The sequence below is a fragment of the Notechis scutatus genome, chromosome Z (assembly GCF_049901735.1).
Source record: "Notechis scutatus isolate UNSWTSFEM ecotype Mainland chromosome Z, rNotScu1.2, whole genome shotgun sequence".
NCBI lineage: Eukaryota > Metazoa > Chordata > Lepidosauria > Squamata > Elapidae > Notechis > Notechis scutatus.
The window spans coordinates 86,365,787-86,392,553 of NC_142025.1; the positions used below are offsets into that span (position 1 = coordinate 86,365,787).

The following is a 26,767-nucleotide window of genomic DNA, read 5'->3' on the forward strand; positions in this document are numbered from 1 at the left end:
TAGACCTTACTCACTGTTTGGAACAAGGCACAATAAATTGGGAATAACAATGCAGCATAGAAGTTCTTTTAAAGGCAAGGCTATTCCTTGCAGTTTTACAATGATGAGGTTAGAAATGTTTTGGAATGCCATCCCAAATAAGGCACCGGCAGCAGCAAGAAGGAAGGCATGAGAGAGAAAAAAATCCAACAACTAAACCCACAAAATTTTACAATAGATTCTCTCCCCACCCCACCCTTTTCCCCCATTATTTCGTAAACGCTTGGGAGACCACAGCTGATCATGCAAGACTTTTTTTCCGCTTGTTGTGCTTAAAACAACAGAAAACCGGAAACTCATTTTCTCTTTTGATCATACAATTGGGATCTGTAAACTCCTGTTGGCCTATAATCTTAAGACCAGAAGTTTAAAAAATTGCACCTTGGTAGGTCCTAGGAAATGGTAAAAAATATCAAGAGATATGAGGATATATGTATAAAATAAGTGGCAGAGGAAAGGCCACATCAGATAATTAGAGCTACAGCTTTATGCTCTAGGCTAGTCTCCAATATCTATTGAATCTCCTGCATATCAGATCAGATCTCTGCATTTTCCCCTTCTGATGCCCTTTAGATATGGAACCTGGAAATTCCCTCGGCTGGAAATGCTGAAAGTTGAAGTTCAATATCTCTGAAGGCCTTCAAACTAGAAAAGTTGCATTTGATGAGTCTCATGACTAGCCAGCTGTCCTTCCATAAGGTATGAAAATTCTAGGAATCTGCCTTACACTACATTAAACTATTAAAAACCATTGAAAGTTCTTGGGCCAACTCTCCTAACTTTATCTAGCATGGCTTGGATTTGGAATTACCTACACAAGAATTATGTGCTCTAGCATTGAGCATTGGCTCCTTGAAGGAACTGACCTTTTGGTTCCTCCCAGTTCGGGGATCCCATGAGTTAATTGGTATTCTGTACAGTATTATATTTCAGTAAGAACATGGCAGATTAAATAATGTTTAAAAATGCTTGGTAGCCATTGATTGAGCTTATAGAAATGATGTACTTACCAATTTCAAAACATTAATATATAAAAAATAATGAAAGGAATGATCCACAGCAAGAATAATCATTTCCAGAACTTCCATCTTTTGCTTAGAACTATCCAATGGATGTCTGGCATTCCAAGCCAGATTTTTTTCCACAGTGATTGCACTAGATGCCTCCTTTCTTGTGTTCCTCATTATAATGGCTAACAGGGTTGTATAAGGAAGACAGCTGTCTTAAAATAGCCTTCTCAAGTTGAAGTTTTACAAATATATTGTCTTATTGTTTCCATAATCACAAGATGGCAACTAATTCCGCAATTGGATGTTTGAGAAAGAAGAGAAAATATTTATATTACATTGAAAGTTACAAGGTTCCATTTCATTTGCTTTTTTTAATGAATCTCCCTCCCTCCCTCCTCATGCAGTACTAAGGATTGAAAAGCTTCCTGCAAGAATTGTGAAAGTGTTCTGTTCACAAAACAGACATGCTAAATAAACACAGGCCTGCAAAAGATTGTAAGCCGAGGATCCCCCTAAGTAACATGAATAATCAAGGGCTGATGGGCTAAAAGGACATCAAAGATGGTTTCCATTCTCACGAATATGTTAATAAAGCAGAATATTTGTAGCTCAGGGTTGAAATGCGGGGCGATTCCTTACCCTAACTAGGTAACATTATCAGTGCTAGCTTACCTAGTTAAGGTAATGAAACATTTGCAAGAAAACAGGCAAGCTCAGAAAGCACCAAGGACCCCTCACAAATATATATTTTGTGTGGGGATTGAAGGTGGTCTCAACATTTTCATAGATGGCTTTCAGATAGGTGAAAGAAAAAGAATTGCCAGAAAGAAAAATGCTTAACTGATACAATCTACTGAAAATATTTTTTCCTAGGCCAATAAGAGACAGAATATTAAATTTATGATTTTTTTTCTGCTATAACTAATTGAGAATCAAAAGAACACTTTGAGGAAGCAACTTGGGACCCTTGTCTTTTCTTGGATATTTTGTTTACTGGAATATGAAGGATAATAGCTTCACCCAAAGCAGATTGGCAAAACTCCTGGAAAGAGAAGGAACTTTAGAAATGGGTAATTCAAAGTGCTGAGAAATACTCTGAGGATCAAATTCCTAAAATAGCAAAACTATTTACTGACATACATACACAAAAACCCTCTGAAGATTTTCAAGGAAGAGCTTTCAGAAATGGTGGTGAATGAAAAAGGATCAGACAAACTTAATCTGTTCAACAACAAAAAAGATCTTCAGCAGAAATAGTTCCAGATATGTGACCAATTGATTTTTTTTCAAGTCAAGTCAGAATCTTACAAATGTAAAAATCTGTTACTATTTCCTGCCCAATCTGTTTCTTGTACAGAATTGGTCCTGTTGCCCTTCCTCTACAGCATAAAAATATTAAGAGAATATTTAATTTGCAGCGAGTCTTTATCATAAACTAGGTTCATCCTTACTGTAACTTGTAAATCACAGTCACAATGCACATCTAAATATTTTGGGTCTTGAAGTTAAACAGTTGTAAGAGGGAATAATGTTATTAAAGTATTTCTCCTATCTTTGACTGAGAACATCTATTTTTTTATATATAGTTAATCCTTAGAACAGCTTGATATCAAGCCACAAGCCAGAGATGACAAACATGAAATTACTATTTTGAGATTACAGACTAGTCAGCTGTTTAGTACTGTTAAATAAATGTCTGTCTACATAACCCATTTTAAATGGAAACAGTCAGTACTTCTCTCTAAAACAAGCCATACTTGGAGTCTTGCAGTTTCTTTACTGGCAATTCCTTAATTTTTCATACTTGCATTCTCCATAGTAGATTTTGGCAAAAAAAGAAGAAGATATATGAGCTTTGCCTAGATAGCACAGAGGACTTTCATATTGCAGGAAGCAATGGTAGCTTTGTTGCACTAAGGTAAATGAATACCCCAGAGGCAAAAAATTCTTCCTCACATCTCCTTCCAGCTGCAAAGATATCTAGTGTGTTCTGTTTGTTAAATGTGCCCTTCCAAAGTAGCAGATTCAAAGATTTGTTTCTATGGAAACTGTCAACTGCCAATAGCTGCTAAAACCATGGGTGTTTTACAATCTCTAAACTTAAACTAATCATTAAGTATTCAGAGGTGAGCTAAGGATGGCTAAGGACAGAAGATGTCATTGAGACAAATAACATATCTAGGAATTTTTGAACAGTGTGTTCAAAAATTTAAGATCAAGAAATCAAAGGCGTTGCCAATGGATAGGTTTTGCCTTGTATGCTTTTCACTTCAGATAATTCTCTATATGGTTCCTTTAAGAGCAAAATATCAAGATTGCAAAAGAAGTGCTGGATTTCTTTTTTTAAAGTAGACCAACCAATAATTTCACAGGGATGTGGCAATCTTTTAAGTTCCACTCTGTAAAGATTTTATGAAACTCAGAAGCTTGCCTCAACTTTAAACGGCCAACTAACCACAAGAAAAGACTTTTTTTCCCTCAGTCCTGATGTCACTTATTCCATTAACAGCAGTGAGAGACCTCTCCAATTCTACTTCCCTCAGGGGTCAGATGTGGGGGGAGGGGAGGCAGTTAAAAAAAAGTCCCCAAAATCAACCTGAGGTCAAATAGTTCACCCATGCCCCTTGCTTTAATTCTCTATTTTCTTGTTTTCATCTTTCGGTGGAGCTTCAGGAACCAAGACAACTTTCCCAACATTCTTCTTCTCTTGCATCTGCTTCATGGCATCAACCACCTGCATCAGAAGAAGAACCACACCATTTCATCATCCCTTCTGCCTCAAGAAATATGACTAAGGAGAATGCATCCAAGACTATGTTGGATCAGCTCCATCTGGTTCCATGTGGGGAGAAAAAGACACTGAATACATGGAGGCTGATTGGAAAGATGGTTTACTGATGGACAGGACCAGATGGGCGTGAAGTCCTGGACAGCTGACCACATGGTGTTGTGACAGAGAGGTATTTATACCTTCTCTTGGGCCTTGCCCTTGAACTTCCTGTTCAAGAAATATATTCTATTGGTTGACAGACTTCCAGGGGTCTGGGAGTCATAGCTAACTTTTAGGTTGTGTGAATTTAGTTTGATTGAAGCCTGGACTCTCTGAGATGATGTAATGTGATTTGTGTCCTGAAAGGGTGTTGGGCCATTCCTATTCTGTCTTAATGGCTTTCCGGGTTTGGATCTTGAGTGAGGGCTGATCCTACCATCCTTCCTAATTCTGTCTTTGTTCAAAATAACCTGTCTTGAATGGATTACTAACTCTGCATTTCTAAAAGCTGGCCTCAGCTTAGTATCTGCTTAGGGGCAGGGAATTGTGGCTCTGAGTTTCTGTCCTTAGAAACATGTTTCTCCTTTAGGGAAAATATAATATTCTATCTTTTTAATATTTCTTAAAATATTTCATTCTTCTGGGAGGGGAGTGGCTTCCCACAGATATATATCAAACTTCCCCAAATTGGTGCATTCTAAATTAACTATAGTCATCATTCTTTTTTAAATATATACTCACTGCTCACTAAGGTCACACGTGACATGGAGTTTGTTTTTGGTAGTATCTGCCTTGAAAGAGAAGCATGTACACGTGAGAGAGGGAGTGTTGATCAAATGACTCTTGCTTGCTTATTCACTTTTTAAAATACTTCCTGTCATCAGAAGGCCAAATGTAAAATAAAGGATTTACACAAACTTTAACACAACGTTGCCTTTTATACTTTCTTTTCATTGTCTTTGCCCTTGAAAAGTCTGCCAGAGTTTTTTTTTATGAATCTGCCTTCCTCCAAGCATTTAAAAGGCCAACCAAATGAATGTGATCTATATAGTGTACATTCAACTTTCACTATTATAAGAGTATGGCAGATGGCCAGCAGATATCTAAGATTCTGAAATCACTCCTTATCCCCACTCCTTTTGGGGATAATTGCTAGAGTTGAAGTCTGTAATAATGTCAGTTCTTTGGAGGGGAATAAATTAAGCTAAAGGCAGAATTTTTTTTTATTGTGGAACACAAAATAACTCATTGGGAGGCCAAACATTCTCACCTGTTCAAAGGGCCAAACAGAATCCACCTTTGGTTTGATTTTGCCCTGATTGTAGAGAGCAATTAACTTGGTCACCACAGCAGTTAAAAGCTCCACTTCCTCCTCAAGGTAACCCAAGTGATAGCCAGAAACTGCTTTGTTGAGATGAAGCAGCTGCAAGGCATTGATGCTAAACTGATTCCACCAGGTCTTTGCCATAGCCATCAGGTTCTTCCTCTGTCCTGTTAGCAAGTTGGCTACACCTACGAAATTGAGAAATACCCTGTCTTGAGATCCATCATTATAATAACTCTGGCAATTATGCCTGGAAAAATCAAGATGGCCAATGATGTATTAACCATTAAGCAGACTAAGTACGTGTTTAGGGCACCAGGCCCAAAAGGGGCACCAGAAAGTTGAGAATATGGCTTCGTTTTTACTGTATGTACAAAGTGGGGTACCAAGATTTGTCAGTGCTAAGGGCACTAGTGAGCCTTCATCCGCCACTGAAGATGGCTTTTTCTTTGAATGCAAAGTACTGCAGCTCAGGCTATAATTCTCATTCCAAAACTGCATTCTTGTATCAGGAATTTACGCTCCTTTTAATTTAAGTGTCTGCAAGAAGATGAGGACATTCTAGGCTACACCATTATGCCAGTCCAACTCAACCTACCCCTGCTTTCTGTAAAAGGAAAGTATTTCTATGTCAATAGCAGAGTAATAGCTTTCAAGGTTGGGATTTGGGGAAAGGTTTTCCTTTCCAAAAGTGTGTCTGTATGCACACACACACACTTTTGTTTAATGGTTAAGGAACCAGGTTAGAAACCAGGAGACTGTGAGTTCTACTCCCACCTTAGGCATGAAAGCCAGCAGAATAGCTTTTGGCTATTTGCTTTATCTCAGCCCAACCACCAATCACAGGGTTGTTGTTGTGGAGCAAATAGGAGGAGGAAGCTATGTTGGATATATTCAGCACCTTGAGTTTTTTGTAAAAAAATAAATAAAGACAGGATTTAAAAAAATCTAAAGAGAACAAATTTCACTAAGGCATCCAGCTAACTACTATTAGAGCTTCGGTTTGATCCAGAAAAAACAGACCTCTTGTAATATTACTTTTTGTTTGACTTTCAGAGAATGATTCTTGACTGCAAAGTGATCTCATTTAGGCACTCTTATTCTCAAATTCCAGATCTGATCTTTGGGATTTAGAAGATTTGGAGACTCAACTTCTGATGAATTCCAAGCATCCTTTGATGGAATGCTTTCTGACTCACCATAACTGACTAGTTTGCCCATTGGTTTCAGGAGATGAAAGCCTTTTGTGGTATCTGAACCTCCTAAGGGGTCCAAAACAACATCTACACCTAAAAGGAAAAGGGGAAAGAAAACAAGTTTTTAATGGAAAATTTCAATTGAAAGGAAATAAAATTTCCCATGTGGCATTTTCAGTTTAACCAGGTTTCAGTAATTTTAATTTCAGTTACTTTTAATTTTATTGTTAAGTTTTGGTTAAAAAAATTAAATAAATCAATCTCCAATATAAACTAATAATTTATTCAAATATATGATTCAGTCAGCCATAAATCTATAAGCAGAACATCCATAACATTTTCTCATACTCTCTTTATTTTTACTATACGTCTACCAATAAACCTACGGGTGCCGGTTATGATTTCAATTTTTCCTTTTTTTCTTTCATTATAATAAGTTCAAGAAAAAAGGAAAACAAATAACGCTGATACAAATGCTGATTTAAAAGAGTGTAGGGATTAGAGATATGAAGGGAAAACCAATATAAACATTAAAATATGGATTAATAAAATTTGAATAACTAACTATTATGGCTAATATATTCTAATGCACCATTAACAACTTTACAGTAATGTAAGAAATTTGATATGCCATTTCTAGCTAAAACATGTCCCTACTGAAGTGTTAAAATATGTAACAGGGAAAACTGAAACCATGACAGGAAAAAGAAAAATTATATGTAAACATACAATAGAAAAATATTATAAATAATGTATAGAGCAGATTACATATCAGATTGAAATATAAACTCTATAATCCAGATTTGCCACAACTCTACGTATAGAATTGTAATCCAAAAAGTGTTTCCAAATAAGACTGAATTATATCTAAGATTAGATATGAAGTCATTCTAGACATCAAAGCATATTCATACTGTTTAGTTAACTATTCTTACACAGAGGGAACAAATCTAGTACCACTTGGATCTTAAGGTTTGCTCCCAGTTTGATATATTTTTGTTAGTCCTGATAAAGGTATGAGCAGATTTCAGAATCAATCCACTAATCTCCATCCGTGAAAAATTAATTTAGATTGATAGCTCTTCAAAGCACCACCAACTCAAGTTATTTATTTAACCTGATTAAAAAGGTGGCCCTGATTAAGCTGGGCTGGAATTATAATAAAAGTACATAAAATAATATATGGGCTGCCAACTTTGGAGAGCAACATTTCCCTGAAAGAGAGAGAGTTTCTTTTAAGAACCTGAAGTGACACATCAATCCCATTATCACCATCACCACCTGATAATTCTGTTTGACATTTTTCTGCACATTTCAGCTGATTTGTTTCATTTCAATTCATACGATTAGTCATGCTCTGCAAGTTAAACTTAAAACTCTAAATAATAAATTGAAATTATGCCAGTATATCAAGCACCTTCTTTTCAGCTCCCATAATACTTGAGTGTCCCAAGCAGGAGCACAGAAAATGAAGGAAATTTCAGATTGTCTTGCTCCACTCCATCCCTTTCTTCAGCCTCTACTAACCTTTGGGAGAAATTTTCCGGACTTCAGCCACATAATCAGCTGCCCGGTAATCAATCGGGTGAGTCACCCCATTTTCTTTGAGGGCCTCATGCTTGGAGGCAGATGCTGTGCCAAAAATGGTGACATTTTCCACAGTTTTACAGAGCTGGACGGCTGCAGTTCCCACACCACCTAGAGAGAGAGAAAAATGGGTCAAGTGAGTAATGAAAAAGGCCTGCAAGCCAAAAAAATGCAAAGTTTTCCATTCATTAAAGGAGTCAACATGGGTTATCCCCACTAAATTTACATGTTTCCACATAACTTAATCAAAGTTAAATCAGTGGAAGAAGTTCTCAGTAGTGCCATAAAATGAGCAAAGCATGAAGACAGTGTTAACTCAAGGAAAAGGTATTTGATGCTGTTTAATGGTCTTGACTATCTCCCCACTATACTCCCTGACAGCTGGATAAATTGTGAGTGATTAGAACTTTTTGGAATAAGGACAAACATCCAGCTGCTATTGGATCAATCTCACATCATTTCTGACCTGTTTGGCTATACAATTGGTGCAGTGCAAAAAAATCTTTGATTTTTAATTTCTCTATCCCTGCTTTACAGTATTATATTGTAGTTCAGAGTTTGGGAGCAGAAAAAAATAACATATAACATGTTATATTCTTATATGACATATAGCAAACAGGGTGGCTGTATTTGCATAACAAATTAAAGCAAGAAGAGGCAACTTTGTGGGCTGGTAACATACCTGGAACTTGCCTGAGGTCCACTCATACAGATGAAACTTGAAAAATTAGAATATCGTGCAAAAGTTCATTTATTTCAGTAATGCAACTTAAAAGGTGAAACTAATATATGAGATAGACTCATTACATGCAAAGCAAGATAGTTCAAGCCATGATTTGTCATAATTGTGGTGATTATGGCTTACAGCTCATGAAAATCCCAAATCCACAATCTCAGAAAATTAGAATATTACATGCAATCAATAAAACAAGGATTGTACATAGAACGCTATCGGACCTCTAAAAAGTATAAGCATGTATATGTACTCTGTACTTGGTTTGGGCCCCTTTTGCAGCAATTACTGCCTCAATGCGGCGTGGCATGGAAGCTCTCAGACTGTGGCACTGCTGAGGTGTTAAGGAAGACCAGGATACTTCAATAGCGGCCTTCAGCTCTTCTGCATTGTTCGGTCTCATGTCTCTCATCTTTCTCTTGGCAATGCCCCATAGATTGTCTATGGGGTTCAGGTCAGGCGAGTTTGCTGGCCAATCAAGCACAGTAATCCCACAGTCATTGAACCAGGATTAAGTGCTTTTGGCAGTGTGGGCAAGTGCCAAGTCCTGCTGGAAAATGAAGTCAGCATCCCCATAAAGCTCGTCTGTGGAAGGAAGCATGAAGTACTCCAAAATCTCCTGGTAGACGGCTGCGTTTACCCTGGACTTAATGAAGCACAGTGGACCAACACCAGCAGATGACATGGCTCCCCAAATCAACACAGACTGTGGAAACTTCACACTGGACTTCAAGCATCTTGCAGTGTGTGCCTCTCCATTCTTCCTCCAGACTCTGGGTCCTTGGTTTCCCAATGAGATGCAAAAGTTACTTTCATCAGAAAAGAGGACTTTGGACCACTGAGAAACAGACCAGGTCTGTTTTTCTTTAGCACAGGTAAGACGCTTCTGACGTTTAGGAGCGGCTTGACAAGAGGAATACGACATTTGAAGCCCATGTCCAGGATCCGTCTGTGTGTGGTGGCTCTTGATGCACTGACTCCAGCCTCAGTCCACTCCTTGTGAAAGTCCCCAACACTTTTGAATGGCCTTTTCCTGACAATCCTCTCCAGGCTGCGGTCATCCCTGCTGCTTGTGCACCTTTTTCTTCCACACTTTCCCCTTCCACATAACTTTCTATTAATGTGCTTTGATACAGCACTTTGGGAACTTCCAACTTCTTTTGCAATTACCTTTTGAGGCTTTCCCTCCTTATGGAGGGTGTCAATGATGGTTTTCTGCATAACTGTCAGATCAGCATGATTGTGATTCCTACTGAACCAGACTGAGAGACCATTTAAAGGCTCAGGAACCCTTTGCAGGTGTTATGGCTTAATTAGCTGATTAGAGTGGGACACTTTTAACTTGGAATATTGAACCTTTTCACGATATTCTAATTTTCTGTGATTGTGGATTTGGGGTTTTCATGAGCTGTAAGCCATAATCATCTCAATTATGACACATCACGGCTTGAACTATCTTGCTTTGCATGTAATGAGTCTATCTCATATATTAGGTTCACCTTTTAAGTTGCATTACTGAAATAAATGAACTTTTGCACGATATTCTAATTTTCCAAGTTTCACCTGTAAATAGCTGCTTATGGTAGGCTTAGCCAATCATAATACATTAAGCTATTCTTTCCCATAAGTATAAACACAGCGGCTGGTGTTTTTGTTTGCAGTATATCAGATTCCATTAAAAATAATAAAGGAATCTTTATTAAAAATAGTCCAAATCAGGGGGCCTAATGTACACCAAGAGAAGATATCAAAAAGTTTTTCTCTATGCCATGATTTGCTTAATTAACCCAATAGCCAGGTTCTCACAATATACTGAATTGTTAACTAACCATAGTGGCTATGGGCTAACCACAAACTATCCAACCATGTACTAATTTTGTGTCATGCAATATTATAAATCCCATGATTGTGCCTTATAAACTTCCCCCTCATAACATTATGTAGAAACAGGCCATTATGGTATGTTCAACAAGCCAAAGTTAAAAGAAACTATATCTCAGAACGAGTAGCAATGTTTCTGTGACCATTGGCCATATGCCACATTCTTTGTCAGGTTGAGAACACAGTACACATATGAGTGATGCTAGGTGTATAGAGGTTTTTTTAAATATTAAATGACCTTTGTAAGATGGGTATCAGTTTTCATATATGTTTCTATCTCAAAATAGGATGAAACGTTGCCATCAGTTTTTACCCATTATACACACAGAAAATGTTTAGGGGGAAATTGCTATAAGGATTCAAAGTTTCCATTCCAACTTAACAGCGTTATGAACCCAATTTATGGCTGGGGGAAAATAGTTTTCCAATCCCCCTTCCCCATGAAATTTATGATGGCTTGACTTTATACAGGTAGTCCTCGACTTACAACTACTACTGGGACCAGAATTTCCACTGTTAAGCATGCCCAGTATTATGATCTTTTCTGCCATGATTGCTAAGTGAATTCCCGCAGTTGTTAAGTGGATCGTGTGGTCATTCCGCTTCCACCATTGACTGGACTTGTCAGAAGCCGGCCAGGGAGGTCACAAATAAAAGTGACATAATCCAGAGGATCCCACACCTGTCATAAATACATGCTATATATCAAGCACCCAAATTTTGATCACATAACCACGGTGATGCTGTAATAATCATAAGTGCAAGACCTGATTGTCACAGTTTTTCAATGCCATTATAACTTCAAAGTCACTAAATGAATAGTTTTAAGTCAAGGACTATCTGTAGATTATATATACGCTTGATTTTTAAACCATGTTTAGTAAGTAAGCCATAAGTAGCTGGTACATAGAGCATTCTAAGTCATAAACCATAATATAAAAACCACAAAAACTGAATTCTCATGAATCAAAAATAAAGAACGTTATTTTTTACTTTAGTAGCACAAATGCATAAATCCAATTTATATGAACTTGTGCCAGATTTTTTTTCCATAATGTAACCTGTTTTATTTGTATCTAAGATATGTTAGTATCTTTTATCTAAAAATCTCTCAAGAAGATGCACAAAAGAAGTAAAATACTTGCAAATAAATATCCCAAAAGAATAATCAATTAAAAATAACAGGTAAAAATTGTCACCACACAAGCACTCTAAAAGGTGAGATGTATTGTACCTGATCTTTCATGACCCAGTTGTTAAATAAACCACTACAGTTGTTAAGTTAATAACAGTTGTTAAGTGAATCTGGCTTTGACTTTGCTTGTCAGAAGTTTGCAAGCGATGAACTTTTGCCTCAAGCAGATTAGCAATACATTGCAAGAACAGTAGGACAGGTTTTGTTACCTGCTGCCATGTGGACAAGGACACTCTGGTCAGGGCGCAGATTGCCAAAATCAAAGAGAACCATGTAGGCAGTGATGTAATTGACCAGAAAGGCAGCTGCTTCCTCAAAGCTCATACCTTCCGGCATGAGAAAAGTCTGATTGGCTTGAACTGTCACAATTTCTTGCCAGAGACCTGACCGGGCCATAATCATCACCTTATCACCAACCTAGCAAAAAAAAATAAAAAATATTGTGAGAACTAGACACCCAACACAAATTCAGGAGTATGAAAAGCTAAATTTGAAAATAGATCTCAAGCTTTCCACTGCACAGCTCTGGGCAACCTTTATAAATGCAAAGTTTGCCCCAGGTCTCTTATGCTCTTACGGTGAGATTTCTCTGTGAACCAGGATGCCATCCCATTTAAATGTCAGCACAAGAGTCTGCTTCACGTTAGGCCTATGCTTGGCAAATTTTGGAATGATCTTTGGTTAAGTCTATACTGTGTCAATATTGCTGAAGATTAAGAAAAAGCATATAAGGCTCAAGTGAGTAAGTTTTACCTGAGGTTTCTCACCGGAATCTTTTTCAGAATGACTTTAATTCAAGAAATCCACTTTTTCTCCTGAAAACTCCTTGAAAATTTGGTTGTGACAGGGAAAGGATTTGACTCCTCGTGTATTTCCTCAAAAGAAGCAACTGTCTACCCTTAAATGAAATGCTATCTAAAGAGGCATCATAAAATTAGCTGATCATTTTTCCATTAAAAGGTCCTGCTGTATTTTAAACTAGAACCATATGATCAGCTAGTAATATATATTTGAAAAGAAGTCTGCATGTTTTAAATAGATAGATTTAAAACAGTGTTTCTCAACATTGGCAACTTAAAAAATATGTGGACACAACTCCCAGAATTACGCAGCTTAAAACTAATCAAGCATCTAGCTTGAATGCTAGAATAGATAAGTTTTTGCTTCTTGCTCACACTACATTAGAGTGGCAGGGTACAAGGGTTTGTGGAGGTGATCATGCAAACAATACATCTTTCTGGCAGCATTTCCAGATTTCCGCCAGCTCACTGTGACACTCTCCCGTTGAAAGAAAACACCACCATTTCCTCTGCAGAGAGGAAATCCTGTGTTTATTTGGCTCTGGTATCAGGAAAACGAGTAAGACTGAGGCCCTGCATCCTTCACCTTCTCATGAACTGCTGTCTTCAAATAGCAAATTTCACCCTTGACCAAATGAAGAAAAGTTGACTCTGTTTAGTAGCTAGCTATTTACATTTATGAAAGTTACAATGTTCGGAGTTTGTCAGCATTTATTGATGTGAGGCTGTCAACACTAAAGCCCCTGTCAACTCTTGAGATGTTTACTGCAATGCCTCTGCGTTGGCCTGCTGTTGAAGAGCATTGGGAAGCAACAAGCTCAGTGTCAGTGCTCCATGTAACATCTCTACTTCAAGAGTTATGTTTAACCAGGAGCAGTTCCATATGCTGGGTCTGCTAGTTTTTCAATGAAGATGAAGATCTGAGAAGTTGATTTTCCAGGTATGAGTGAATTACAATTCCCTCTGTTTCTCTCTAGATCAGTGAGTTATAATTCAACCTTTGAAGAGCTGCAGACTTCCCACTTTTGGTGTAGAATATTGCTTTGTTTCCAACTGGGTGTGGAAAAAAGTGGTTGGGCCTGCTACATTTATGAAAGGAAAATATATGCTTCCATCATATATATCAATTTGCCTCCAGATAAATTAGAATTACAATTTCCAGAATTTCTAACTATTCTGGTCATTTGGGAATTAAAGTATTTGGAAGGCAGCAACATGAACTATTACTATAGATATGTTTTTTCCTTAAGGTACTGTACAGAGCACTGCTGAAATGGAAAGAAAACACAGTTCGAATGATAGTGTTATTGCTGAAATGACAAGCATTATTTAAAAACCTATTTTTCAGGAACTTCATGAACTTGATTTGTTAAACACAGCAAAGGTAAGGCATTAGGAAAAATGGCCCTCAATCATTATTCAGTTGTGTTTCCTTCTGGTTGATGGGATACTTTTCTACATTTCTTTATTACTGAAGTATGCAGAACAATACCAATATTTCCTTTCCTGTTCATCTATTTCTTTTAAAAGAATTTTAAAAGAGTTTTTCCATTCATTTTAGTGAGAGTTCAAAACACTATTTGCATGATGTTTTTCCCGGGAAGAATACAACTTGTGAAAAGCATTTCCTACTACATAAACATAACTAGTATCTCCCTTATTATTTTTAATTTTAATGTAATTATTTGAGAAGCAATATCTGAATTATTTACTGTAAATACACTAGAAGACTTATGGCTTTTTCCTCTTAACAATTTTCCACTTGCCTTATAAACTTGTAAGTCTGTAATAAAAGCAGATTCAAAAAATGGATTTAGTATGTTTTGGAAGAATTTATCTCTCTAAGAATTCTCAGATATACTAGATTTATTTCAAAACATTTCCAACCTAACTTTAATATAATAAAACAATATCAGTTTCTAGGACTGGTCTTAATAGCCAGATTTCAGACATGAAAAGGAAGAATCAGTAGTTCTGTAAGAACATATTGCTGAAAAAATAAAATATCAAAATTCAGTGTCAAGGACTAATTAGGATAAGAGAAAAATGGATAATCAACAGATGGAGAATGAAACAATGACTGAACATTTGAACAGGTTATTTCTATATTGCAATGTTTTGTTGTAAGGCCTACTTGCAATGTGATTAGTGACTGCAAGCACAAAGAAGACAATAAAACATACACCAGAATGAATCTGTCCACTCTTCTTCCTCTGAAGACAGATTAAGACAATATTCTATACCCTTTAAAAAGGAGGCAGAAATAATTACTAAATGCCAGGGAACTTTGTCTGAGATCTGCCACCTGTTTTCTCAGCATGATGCCCATTTATTCTGTATAGATTTTTTTTTGTCTGTTGTTGAAATAACATTTGTCAGACTTATTAATATTCCAGGTAGTTTAGCTGAGACTTTTCTTCCTTCTGGGAGAATCCGAAATCCAAAATGCAATACATGTATTACAATTGGATTGAATTTCATTTGTTATTGCATATATCCAGATGAGGATTTCTTTGTGCAATTGGCCTTGCCTCAATCATGACATTTTATAGGTGGTCTAGACCAGGGATCCCCAACCTTTTTGACGCCGCGCCCGGTACCGGCATCAGCTGGGCGCCGCGGCCCGGCACCGGCATCAACTGGGCGCCGCCATCTTTTTTGATGAAAAAGTGCTTCCGGTGACCTCACCGAAGCACTTTTCGTCAAAAAGATGGCGGCGCAGCGCTTCCGGTGAGCTTTTTCGGTAGAAATGGCTTTCTACCCGGAAAAGCTCACCGAAGTGCCCGCCATCTTTTTGATGAAAAAGTGCTTCCGCGAGCTTTCACCCGGAAAAGCTCACCGGAAGCACTTTTTACCAAAACAAGATGGCGGCGCCCAGCAACCAGCGGCCCGGTAAGAGTTGTTCCGCGAACCGGTATCAGTCCGCGGACCGGCGGTTGGGGACCCCTGGTCTAGACAACATGGCCTTATTATGCTTGTCACTTTTTTTACATGTGACCATAACATTTTTCCACCTTTCCTTTAACTATAGAAAAATAATTTAGGATATCTAACATTACCATGTAAAATTCATTTCAAGTAGCCAGAGACTGGTAGTGCTTGGAGACCTTTATCCTAAAGCATGATTTTTAGATACATTCTTACAATATGCTATGTCAGTTTATGGTTTGCCTTGACATATCAGCTAAATCTGTGGAGCCTTTTGAAACCTTAATTTCTTTTGGCCATGATACAGCCTGCATATGATAGCTGCAGCAAATAACCAATAATTACTTCTCTTTCTGGCCTCTAGAAATAAAGGAGAAAAAGTAATAAACTATTTATTAGTGTTTACTTATCTGGCTTCTTTGTGAAAAGGAGCAGCTGGGGTAAATGTTGTCCATTTGGAAAATAAAATGCCCATAAAAGAATTAGCCTTTCCTTGTGGATCATGGCTCCCATATGAATCAGACCATAAACAAGTGTATTTTCTCCATAAATAAAAAAGAAAAATAAAATCTGGCCAGCCACTGCAAAAGTTACCAGGAAGGGAGGATTTGCACATCATTGATGGCCAAGTTTTGCTGTGGCGTCTGGGCTATATAACCTACCTGCAAACTTCAAGCTACAAAAGAGCCAACTAATAGAAAGATGTGTGCAAATACAATTGGTGTGATCAGCTTATGGTTCGGTGCATAGTGCAAGTCCATAAAACTTGGCTAATTGGGAAAACAATGATTAACTATTGTTAGCATTAGCTTGTTCTGCATCTGCAAGCTGTGGCAAAGTCCATTAGTCATTGTTAACACCAAATGTATGTTAGCATTTCTTTCCACAGCTCATAACAACAAATACATTAATGTAATTCTCAAAAGGCTTTGAGCATCCCTAATGTTTGGAAATTGAAACTTGAAAAATTTGACATGCCCTAAATCTGAAATCAATTTCATTGTTGTGTATTATCTAGTTTTTCTAAGGGAAAAATTATTCATACTGAACCTCAAAATTACTGTATATGGTTTGGCTTACCATGTAAAAAATGTTCTGTCTCTGCTCTATTACAGTTCTCTATCATACTTTAAGATGGGTTCTTTTACACACGTCTCTTAAAGACTAAAATATAAGTTCAGCAGTTATGCAATATTAGGGACAGATTATCTGGGATGTAGGTTAACAGAAAAAAATAAGAGAGCTGGAAGGGAACTTTGAGGTCTTCTAGTCTAACTCGCTACTCAAGCAGGAAACGTTACCATTTCAGACAAATGGCTGTCCAGCCTCTTTTTAAAAGCCTTGAATGACAGAGCATCCCCAACATCTGAAGACAAGCTGTTCTACCGGTTAATTGTTCTCACTGTTAGGAAATTTCTCAGTTCTGGTTTGGAACACTCCCTGATTCTTTTCCATCCATTGTTTCTTCTCTTGCCTTCTGGTGCTTTGGAAAATAGATGATCTTTGAATGTTAGAAGTAGGTTATCTATATCTCTTTGCTATCACCTTCCACTCATCTAGAATTTGGCAGCCCATGGCAGCCCTGCACTGGGGACTTGTTCTCACATTCGTTCAACTGCAGCGTGAAGGTAGACCACCAAACATTTTAAAACAATATGTCTACATACCATTGCTTTTGTCTTATCTCATTTCAACTCAGAGATGGGCCTAAATTTATCTTCAGCTACGCGTGCTTTGTATTTTCTTCTGGCACAAGACTATCAGACCATCACCACAGGATGTTGTGGATATGCCAAGACTGTTTTTCCTGAGGTTAATGATGCATCATTAACCAGCAGTTGATTCCACCAATCACTTGTCACTTCTGGTTCATGAGAACCAGAAGATCTAGACTAGAGTACTGCATGTTAAGATGCAGTGGTATCTTATTGGCCACCCATCTTACCACTTGCTGTGATAAAATAGGCTGCCAATAAATTTAATAAATAAACATGGTTGTGAGAAGTAGCCCTTACCCCTTTATATAAATAAACTCTGCTAACAATTCAGTAAATTATGGTTATATTTGCTTTCAGTATAACTGCCCTCCTAGCAGTTTGAAAGCATGTAAATGCAAATAGATTAATAGCAGGGGTGGGTTTCTTCCGGTTCTGTCCACCTCTGTAGAACCGGTAGCTCTGAAGAGCAGCAGACATAGAACCGGTTCTATGTCTGCTGATGTTTTTGCCCACCTGCCCACCGGGGCTCTTACCTGATCTTTATTTCCTGATTTTTCAACTTCAGCTGCCAAACGAGGCACAGCTGCAGTTAAAAAAACAAGAAAAGAGGGCTGTTTCAAAGGCTGCTTCTCGGCACACAGCATGCTAATGACGATTTACAGGCGCAAGGCTCACAGAGGGCAGGGAAGCTCATAAATCCCGAACTGGTAGTTAACCCTGTCATATCCCACCCCTGATTAATAGGTACTACTTTGATGGGAAGATGAGAGATTTCCATGCATCTTTTGTGTATAGCCATGCTCACAGAAATTGTCACATGATCACGGAAATTGTCTTCAGACAATGCTGGCTCTCCCAGCCAAGAAACAGAGATGAACAATGTGCCCTAGAGTCAGACATAACTTATAAGAAACCTTTGCCTTTTTGCTTTCATCAGGGATAGTTATACTGACCTCATTTTTACATTCAGGCCATCGTATCTTACCAATCTAAATTAGAAGATTATAATTTCCTCTTCATAACCATGCCAGGGATGAAGGCAAGGAGGAACTCAAAGACTGTTTCATGTTCATTTCCTGAATCAAATGGTGATTTAAGCTAGGTTAAATCTAAACTACACCCCCCCCCCAGGTGTTATTTACCATAAGCCTAATAAGAACAGTGTGTGGTAAAAATTAGGCACATAAGAGAAGGAATGTATAAAAACAACCCCCTGAAAATTCCTATTAAGCTCAAAGCTTCCTGAAAAGCGTGTTCTTCATTAGACAATCCATCCAAACATAAAAGATCGTTTTCTAGCTTGTCTGGGATGATAAGGGTAATATTAGGGTTGTGCAGCATTTTAGATCAGAAAGGGAAAAATGCTTCAAAGCATACACAGTGCACATATCACCTGTTAGCAGCTGCTTAAACTTGCCATGGTTTCCTTCTTCGATTGTGCTGCAATGAGGGGTTAAGAAAGTGGTTTATGATTCCAGAAAAAGATGTGACTGCTTTCATAAATAGATGTACTGTGTGACTCTTCCTACACACTCCAATAATCTTTCTGCATTTGAATCTCTAGAGCTCCATAGCCTAATAGACAGGCAAGGTTTGGAGGGTACAAACCTGAAATCTCACACAGCAAAAAGGCAACAAGACAAAGACTGATCCGGCATTTAACATGATGCATTTAGCTGGAGGTATTTTAACCTGATGCAACTAATACTTTGATTGAAAAGCTTCTAGTTATCTTAATTTCATGACCTCTACATACATACAAATATACATATTTCTAGGAAATAAATTAGATTGCCAAAGATTTTAGAATGTATAGTAAGTAACTAACAAGAACACAGCTTCTAAACATTCTAGGATCATGCTGTTGAAATTTGGTGGCAATGCAATTGAATTTTCTTTTTGAAATTTTTATTTAAAAAAATGAAGATAAAAATGGCAAGCCAACCACTCTAATTTCCACTCTTAATCCTTTCCCACAACCCCCTCCCCCTGAAAATTACATACTATAGGAAATTTGGCAGCAAAAATTAAGGAATTTTATTTTATTTTATTTTGTAATGGGAGTATGAGGCCCTAAAAGGTAAAATACTCCCTTCTCCACCCTTAACTACACTCCAGCTCTAATTTAGAAAAACACATACTAAAATCACACTGCCAAATTTTAGCAGCAAAGTGGATTAATATTAGTAATACATTTTAGATCATTTTGAAGAGTATGGAGGTGGTGAAGGACAAAAATAACAGGCATTTTTCTGCTGTTGTTCTAACCATCTCCAAAGTCATGAAAAAGAATCTGATTTTTCCCCCCAGTGCAATACCATTCCATTACCAGAAAGATCCCTATAACCTTTCAACAGGTTGTTCGGCTGAGTTGTAGCCTTCACACCATTACAAGCTGCCATCCTAAACAAGTTGGCTTCACTAATATTTTAATGTTCCGATTCAATTTAGTTTGATTGGAATATTCCATGGGATTGTTCCCTTCTCTAGTAAGAAACAAAATTTTAAAACCTTGCCATTTTTAAAAATACATAGATAAAACACGTTAGAAGTTCTCCAAACTGGCATTCTTGATTTATCCGATTATAAATCTTAGTCCCAATCAGCATGATAGCAATAGCACTTAGACTTATATACCGCTTTATAGTGCTTTACAGCCCTCTCTAAGCGGTTTACAGCGTCAGCATATTGCCCCCAACAATCTGGGTCCTCATTTTACCCACCTCGGAAGGATGGAAGGATGAGTCAACCTTGAGCCTGGTGGGATTCGAACTGCCAAATTGTAGGCAGCTGGCTTCAGAAGTAGCTTGCTGTACTGCACTCTAACCACTGCACCATAGAGGCTCCTATATTATTATCATTAGTAATAATTTGAAAAATATCTAGGAGTATCATTCTGGTATGTCTAACCTTTGTTCTGTGTCAGTCTTGTTCTACCAAATAAGTTGAAATGCCACATCTTCTTCTTAAAAATCTCCCTTAATATCCTACTCAATAGAGAACAATAGCATGAGACAGGACCTTTGAGGATTGTGTAGAATTCCTGCCAATTAAATAGTTGTGAGATAGATTGAAGCTTTTCAAGATTGATGACAGGTCTTAGTTAACTGCAAAGAAAATAACTGCTCATGAAATGTCTTCCTGTAGGTGACAAAAAAAAACCTCATGAAATCCAGTCCTTCTTAAACAGTCTGTTTGATCATTCTGTACATCATCTAAGTAAAGCAATCATTAAATTTTATTAACACTGATTTGCAAAGAAAAGCAGACTTAATTCTTCAAAACTAGATCTGATTTTAATTTGTTTATTTGACGCTGCCTGGAAACAAGTCTATACCAGACTTGGTGCAGAGGTGGTATTCAGCAGGTTCTAACCAGTTCTGGAGAACCAGTAGCGGACATTTTTAATAGTTCAGAGAACCGACAAATACCACCCCTGACTGGAGATTTTACAGTATCCTCCCCTGCCACGCCCACCAAGCCACACCCACAGAACTGGTAGTAAAAAAAATTTGAATCCCACCACTGGTCTACATCAATAAATGCATGCATTGACAGATTCTTATCAAACTGTTTTAAAAAATCAAGCTTCAAAAGTTAATGAAAGGAATATAGGGATATATTACAAACATTGATAGGAGGAAGGTAGTACAGTTGTGAAATTGTGAAATTTCTTAGGCATGATCTACATTTGCCCAACATGAAATTATAGCAATTAGACAAGAACCAGGAACACCAGTTCACAATTGACCTTATACCTATCAGAGTAATGTACCTGTCCAGGCATTACTTTTTGACATATCCAGACTCATCAAAGGGTTGTTACGAGCAGTGGTGGGATTCAAATTTTTTTTACTACCGGTTCTGTGGGTGTGGTTTGGTGGACGTGGCAGGGGAAGGATACTGTAAAATCTCCAGTCAGAGGTGGTATTTGCCAGTTCTCTGAACTACTCAACATTTCTGCTACTGGTTCTGCAGAACTGGTCAGAACCTGCTGAATGCCACCTCTGGTTAGGAGGCAAAAATTACTAAGAAGAGAGGCCATAGAACAGAGATTCTCCACCACCATGCCATCTTATTTAATTAATCAGTGGCTTTAAAAAAACTTAGAATATTTGCAATTGCCTTTGGGTTAAAGTAGAAATAGGGCAAGTCCACTTTTCTTTACTCCACCCATTTTAAAGCATAGATTATATATGCTTCAAGCTTGTTTTACAACTCATGATCTATGAACTCAGATAAGAAGTATAGTGAAAGTACTTTTAAGTTTCAGCTTAATGACTGAGGATGCCCCCAAAAGAAAGGTGGGGAAGCAGATGCAAAAGACACAGTTGTAATTCTTTAATTCCTCCCAGAGTAAACAAGGGGAACCTCCCAGAATGGAATACTCTATGCAAATTTTAATGTGTTTCAAGGTTGAACAGAGGCACTGAAAAACAATCCAGAGATTAAACTCTTGGGAAGAAAATAACACTATACCATATAGCTTGAGAGAAGACCAAGAAGGAAAAAATATTGATGCTAGAAATTCTACAAATAAGGAATGTGAAAACCTGCATCCTGATCCCAGTGGCAGGCCATTTCCTGTTCCCTAAGCAGGCTAAGAAGGGCTCTCTTAAGTCAAGGATCCACAGCGCCACCCATTGCATCCTATCCTTTTGGGCAAGGATGAGAACTCCAGGCTTGGGAGTGGGTTGGGCAAAAGGTCACTATTGCAGCAGGGCTTCAGCTGGATTTGTATTTCAAAAAGCTTCCAAATCCCTTTCTAGGATGAGCCCCACCCACCTTCAATTCAGTGGCTGAGATGAGGAATGAGGTAGGTCTTCTCTACCCAACATCTCTGCCCCCCCCCCCAAGTATTTTCAAAGGATTAAGCTTGAGGCCGAGGGAAGCCAGGGACAAAACCTCTTGAGAGCAAAATGTCCTGGTGACCATCAATGATTGGTCAGTTTCCAAAAATGTCTTAAAGCCCTGCCTCCCATAGTAACCATCGCCCATTTCTTGGCCTTTAGCGGGAGAGGTCTTATAATTATAAGCACTAGCTTAGCAGGAGGCCAAGAGTATGCTGGCTGGCTGAGGAGTCTGACATCTCATTGTCTTAGCAAGCAGGTCCACACCCACTTTTCTGCCAGTTACAGGGAAGATACTTCTACCCCTCGTTCCACGTCTTGATCCGTAGGGTGGGACCCTTAAGTCACCTTCACACATTTTCTTTCTTCACAACTCACATTTAGGATTTGTGTCTCTCAACCCCCTCCCCCCACCGTTAGACCCTCAAGTTTGGGTCTTCCTAACACTGTAGGCCATTTCCCGACCGCCTCGAGGTACCCCACCCATTTTCTTGCACCCAAATATCGGGATAGCGGCTACGCCCACCACCCAGCTTCCTGCCTCCCAATCACTTCCGATTAGGATAGGCAGCCTGTTATTCGCCGCCGCGAAGCAAAAATTGCTGCCAGCCACTCCCAGAGTCTGAATCCTCGAGACGGGCTGGCCACGGCGTGGTAGCGCCGCGGAGAGCTCTTTACCCACCTTTGGGCTGGAGACGCCCTCGCCCACGGCCAGGACGATTCCCGCCGCCTCCATGCCAGGGCTAACGGGGGGCGAGGGAAGCCTGTCGTAGACCCCTTGGCGAGCCAGCAGGTCAGCAAAGTTGAGCCCACAGGCCCGGACCTGCACGCAGATTTGGCCAGCGCCCGGACTGGGTTCCGCTTGAGGCAGCTGCCGAATCTGCATTTTCACCTTCTCGTAACCACCAAAGCCGGTGAGCACCAGTGCCCTATACTGGCGACCAGCAGCAGCGGTACTGGTAGAAACTGCGGGAGCCTCCTCCGACGTCCCCGCAGCAGCCTTTCCCTCCTCGCCAGTCGCTGGTGCCTCCGCCACTGCTTCTTCGTTCTGCTGCTGCTCCGCTGGAGGAGCAACAGTGCTGGGTTGAGGGGCTCCCGCATCTTCCCCGGCAGTTTCTTCTCCGGACATGGCAGCTTCTTGGGTACTAGCAGCTATGGTATGCCTACACTAAGAGGAGGAGGAGGAGAAGAGAGAGAAGGCGCGGCGGACCAGATGCGCTAAACCGCTGTAAGCCGCCTGCAAAACCAGGAGCTGGAGGTTAACGCTAGTTGGGTCTAACTTAGTATGCTGAGTTGGAAAACGCGGAATGGAAGACAGATTTGATGGCTCCACCTAGAAAGACCTGCCCGCCTGACTTTTCGTCAGTGGATCCAATACGCCCACCGTCTACTTGTCCAGGAAGCGAGGCGGAGACTAGAGTAGGGTTGGGTGTGCCCGGTAGAAACAAAGTGAAGCGCATGGTTGTTTTTTCCATAGTTTCCCTGAGCGACCATTCCCAAGTAAAATCGCACGTAGCATCGCAGATGTACCACCAGATTTAATGCGTGGGTTGTTTTTTTTACCCTCAGTGTTGTATGAGTCAAACTTCTAAGCAAATACGCATGAAATGGCAACCCTCCTTTTGGGTTCACTTCTTTTGAGCTGAGTGAATTTAGGAAGCATGCATAGAATAGCCTCCCACTCGCCCTCTTGTTTTCCGGCATCTTCTTCTCTGTTATGGTAATAATTTATCACTATTCAATATCCTTTTCTTCCTGCTGTTTTTCCTAATTTCATCACTATCACCATCTCTTTTTCCTTCTAATTTCCTTCAGAACAGATCAGGAGCACAGCAAGCTGCATTTATCTTGGGATTGATAAATGTAAATTTGCACTGTTGGTGTCCAAAGATTCAGATACAAGTTTTACCAGCCCAAGTTGAATTTGGGAACTATATGTAAAGCATGAATTTCCGTGGTGGGATTCAAAAAATGTTTACTACCAGTTCTACGGGCGTGGCTTGGTGGGCATGGCATTCTTGGTGGGCATGGCAGGGGAAGGATACTGTAAAATCTTCATTCCCTCCCTACCCCACTAACCTGCTTTCCAGCTCTGTTCTCTTGTGCACAGCAGCAAAAGAAGATCCCAATCAGCTGGGACTTGGGAGGCAGAGAATAGATGGGGCCAGGGGCCAGTCAGAGGTGGTATTCTGAAGTACTCAAAATTTCCTCCATCAGTTCTGCAGAACTGCTGAGAACCTGCTGAGTACCACCTCTGATGAATTTATCGTGACTGGGTCAGCAAGCCATAGAGATGTGGTTTATACATTATCACTAAGTCATAAACAATGGTTTACCTAAAATGACAAACATATGCAGAGCTGCATGCAGCCATACTTATCTGAGTCTATACATAGTGCTATGCCACAAACCACTGAGCCTGGCCATTACTTCATCTATCACTACCAGATCAACTGGCAGCAGCCTTTCAGGTTTCTAGGACTGAGTGTTCCAGCCAGGGGCTTCAATTTTTTTAGCAAGGGGTTCTCTGCCCTAATGGCTGGGTGGGTGTGCTTGGCTAGGTGGGCATGTTACTGGGTGGGTGTGGCCAACTCGACGTCGATTCTTTGCCCTAAAAAAAAAGATAATATACTAAAAAGTGGTCTATTATTTTGTGCATTTAATACTTAAATAAAAGACTGGGTGAAACCAGGCTTAATAGCAGTGACTGTGAGAGGGATCTTGGAGTCTTAATGGAGCTTCTGATGAGTTACGTGATTCTTATTTGGGAATTAGCCCTTGACAAGCACTTTATCTAGCCTGACACTTTTATGAGGTGTGAAATGCTCTTGGCTGAATGCCCAGAAAGGAAAAAAGCCGAAAAGGTATGCATTTATTATTCTAGGCTGTTTGTCTTTTTGAGGTTATTGGGGGCTCTCCGAGCCCCACAGAGTTTTAGCTAGGGGCTCCCCCAAGCCCCTGTGAGCCCCCAGCAGCCCACCCCTGGAACTTCCAGCCCTTCCTGAAAATACTGACAATTGCCACTGGGACTTTCTGCGTGTAGAAGAATTCTATACAATTTTCCTTTCCACTCTAATTTCACCACTTGTAATGCTCTCCCCAGAGAGGTCCCCAGAGAATTGATGTTTTCATTAAATGTAGACACTAGAGCTAGATTAAGAGATTTAGGAACAAGCTGATGGACCAAAACACTGAAGTGATTTTGTGACAAGGTGCCATATGTCACATTGCAGATAAAAATCATTGGATAATGATTTTCTGAAGAGGGGGAATAAAACTTTTCATAAAGATAACGTAGAGCAGTAAGATAGTGGGAATAAGACAATGCAATATTTTAATTTTGTGGATGTGGGTGTGAAATCTAGGTTGCAGAAATCCAGATCATACCTTAAATTAAATGTATGTTCATTCTATTTTGTAAGATAGAAAATCCTCACAGCAAGATTAGACAACTGCTTTAAACACAAATATTATGTTCACACTCCAAGCTCCCCTATTATTAAGCAATTAATTGGTGACCACTCACAGCTGACAATAAAAAGTCAGTTTAGGTTTATCACAAACACAACAGGTTTCATGTACTGTACAAAAGCATGAATTGTTGACTTCTGGTTGACATCGTGGTGAGAGCAGCTGGAAAATAGCAGAGCTCTGCTAGGCTCCATGAAATGTAGCCACCAACTGCTTGCTGGGAGATCCTATAAGGTGGTGAAGAAAGGAGTGGCACTTTGTCAATCACGAGGAAATCGCAATTCCCTTGATGATCCAAAGAAAGCTCTCCCGAACGGCAGCAGGGATGACGACCATTTTGATCAGTCACAAGTGGGACAACCGGGAAACTAAGATCTTGTGCTGGAGCGATGTGTGGACAAAGCAGTGAAACTGGGTGAGATAACTTCCAATTGTTTCCTTAGAGTAACAATAATCTCCTAACGTTAAGAAATGGTGATTGGATTTATGGAGAAAGATTAAAGACTAAAAACTAAAGAGGAAGATTAAAGTCCTAAAAATAAAAAAAACTAAAGGATGATTTAAAAGATAGAAAGCCTGGAAAAGCAGAATAACATTGTGAAAAGTGATTATTGAGAGAAATTGCTTTTTTAAACTTTATTTTTAGCCCCCCTGATTGGATGACAATAAGTTGTTTTCGACTTTTACACTCTGTTAAATGTTGGAATTGGAAGCAGGAGAACCATCTACAGGAGGAAGAAGATTTATTGCAACGTGTAAAACTCAAAGAAAAGTGAAGAAAGGCGAGAAAGTAAATAACAACTGGAAGGCTTCTTGACCTTCACTTTATCTTAGTAGACAATTTGGAGAAGAAAAGCAATAGAAGAGGGAAAAGAAGAAGAAAAAGAAAAAAGATAAATAAGACTTTAAAATCTGAACAAATGGAAAGGTGTAAACTGAAAATTATAAAGACTGAAAACACAAATCTATAACACTTAAAGACTAAAAATTTAGGGGACTTGGAGGAATAATTTTGGGATTGACCAAATTTTATTAACAATTGTTTTTTTTCTGAACTTTTTAGATATTGGGATACTGGAATATTAGAGGCATATTAACAGTACAAAATGACCCAGCAGGAGACAGTAAAGTTCTATGAGGAAATGTTAGAAATGGCGGAAAAAGAATCATAAGGATTTGATGGGAATATTTAAAGATAAATATGTGAAAGTAGAAGGCCCTCAACAAATGGTGGGAAATGATTAATATAAAACACAGAAGACAGA

At 39.0% G+C, this 26,767-nt stretch overlaps 1 protein-coding gene across 1 annotated transcript; it reads right to left on the reverse strand.

The window, feature by feature from the left end:
• Positions 1-805: 805 nt before the first annotated feature.
• VAT1 (vesicle amine transport 1) lies at positions 806-26,344 on the reverse strand. Its single transcript, XM_026686120.2, has 6 exons — positions 22,714-26,344; positions 11,945-12,152; positions 7,867-8,037; positions 6,343-6,432; positions 5,090-5,331; positions 806-3,783 (listed from the first exon to the last, which is right to left on the reverse strand). The coding sequence occupies exons 1-6, from the start codon at positions 23,158-23,160 to the stop codon at positions 3,679-3,681; spliced, it is 1,263 nt and encodes a 420-aa protein (XP_026541905.1). The 5' UTR covers positions 23,161-26,344; the 3' UTR covers positions 806-3,678.
• Between the last annotated feature and the right edge of the window lie 423 nt (positions 26,345-26,767).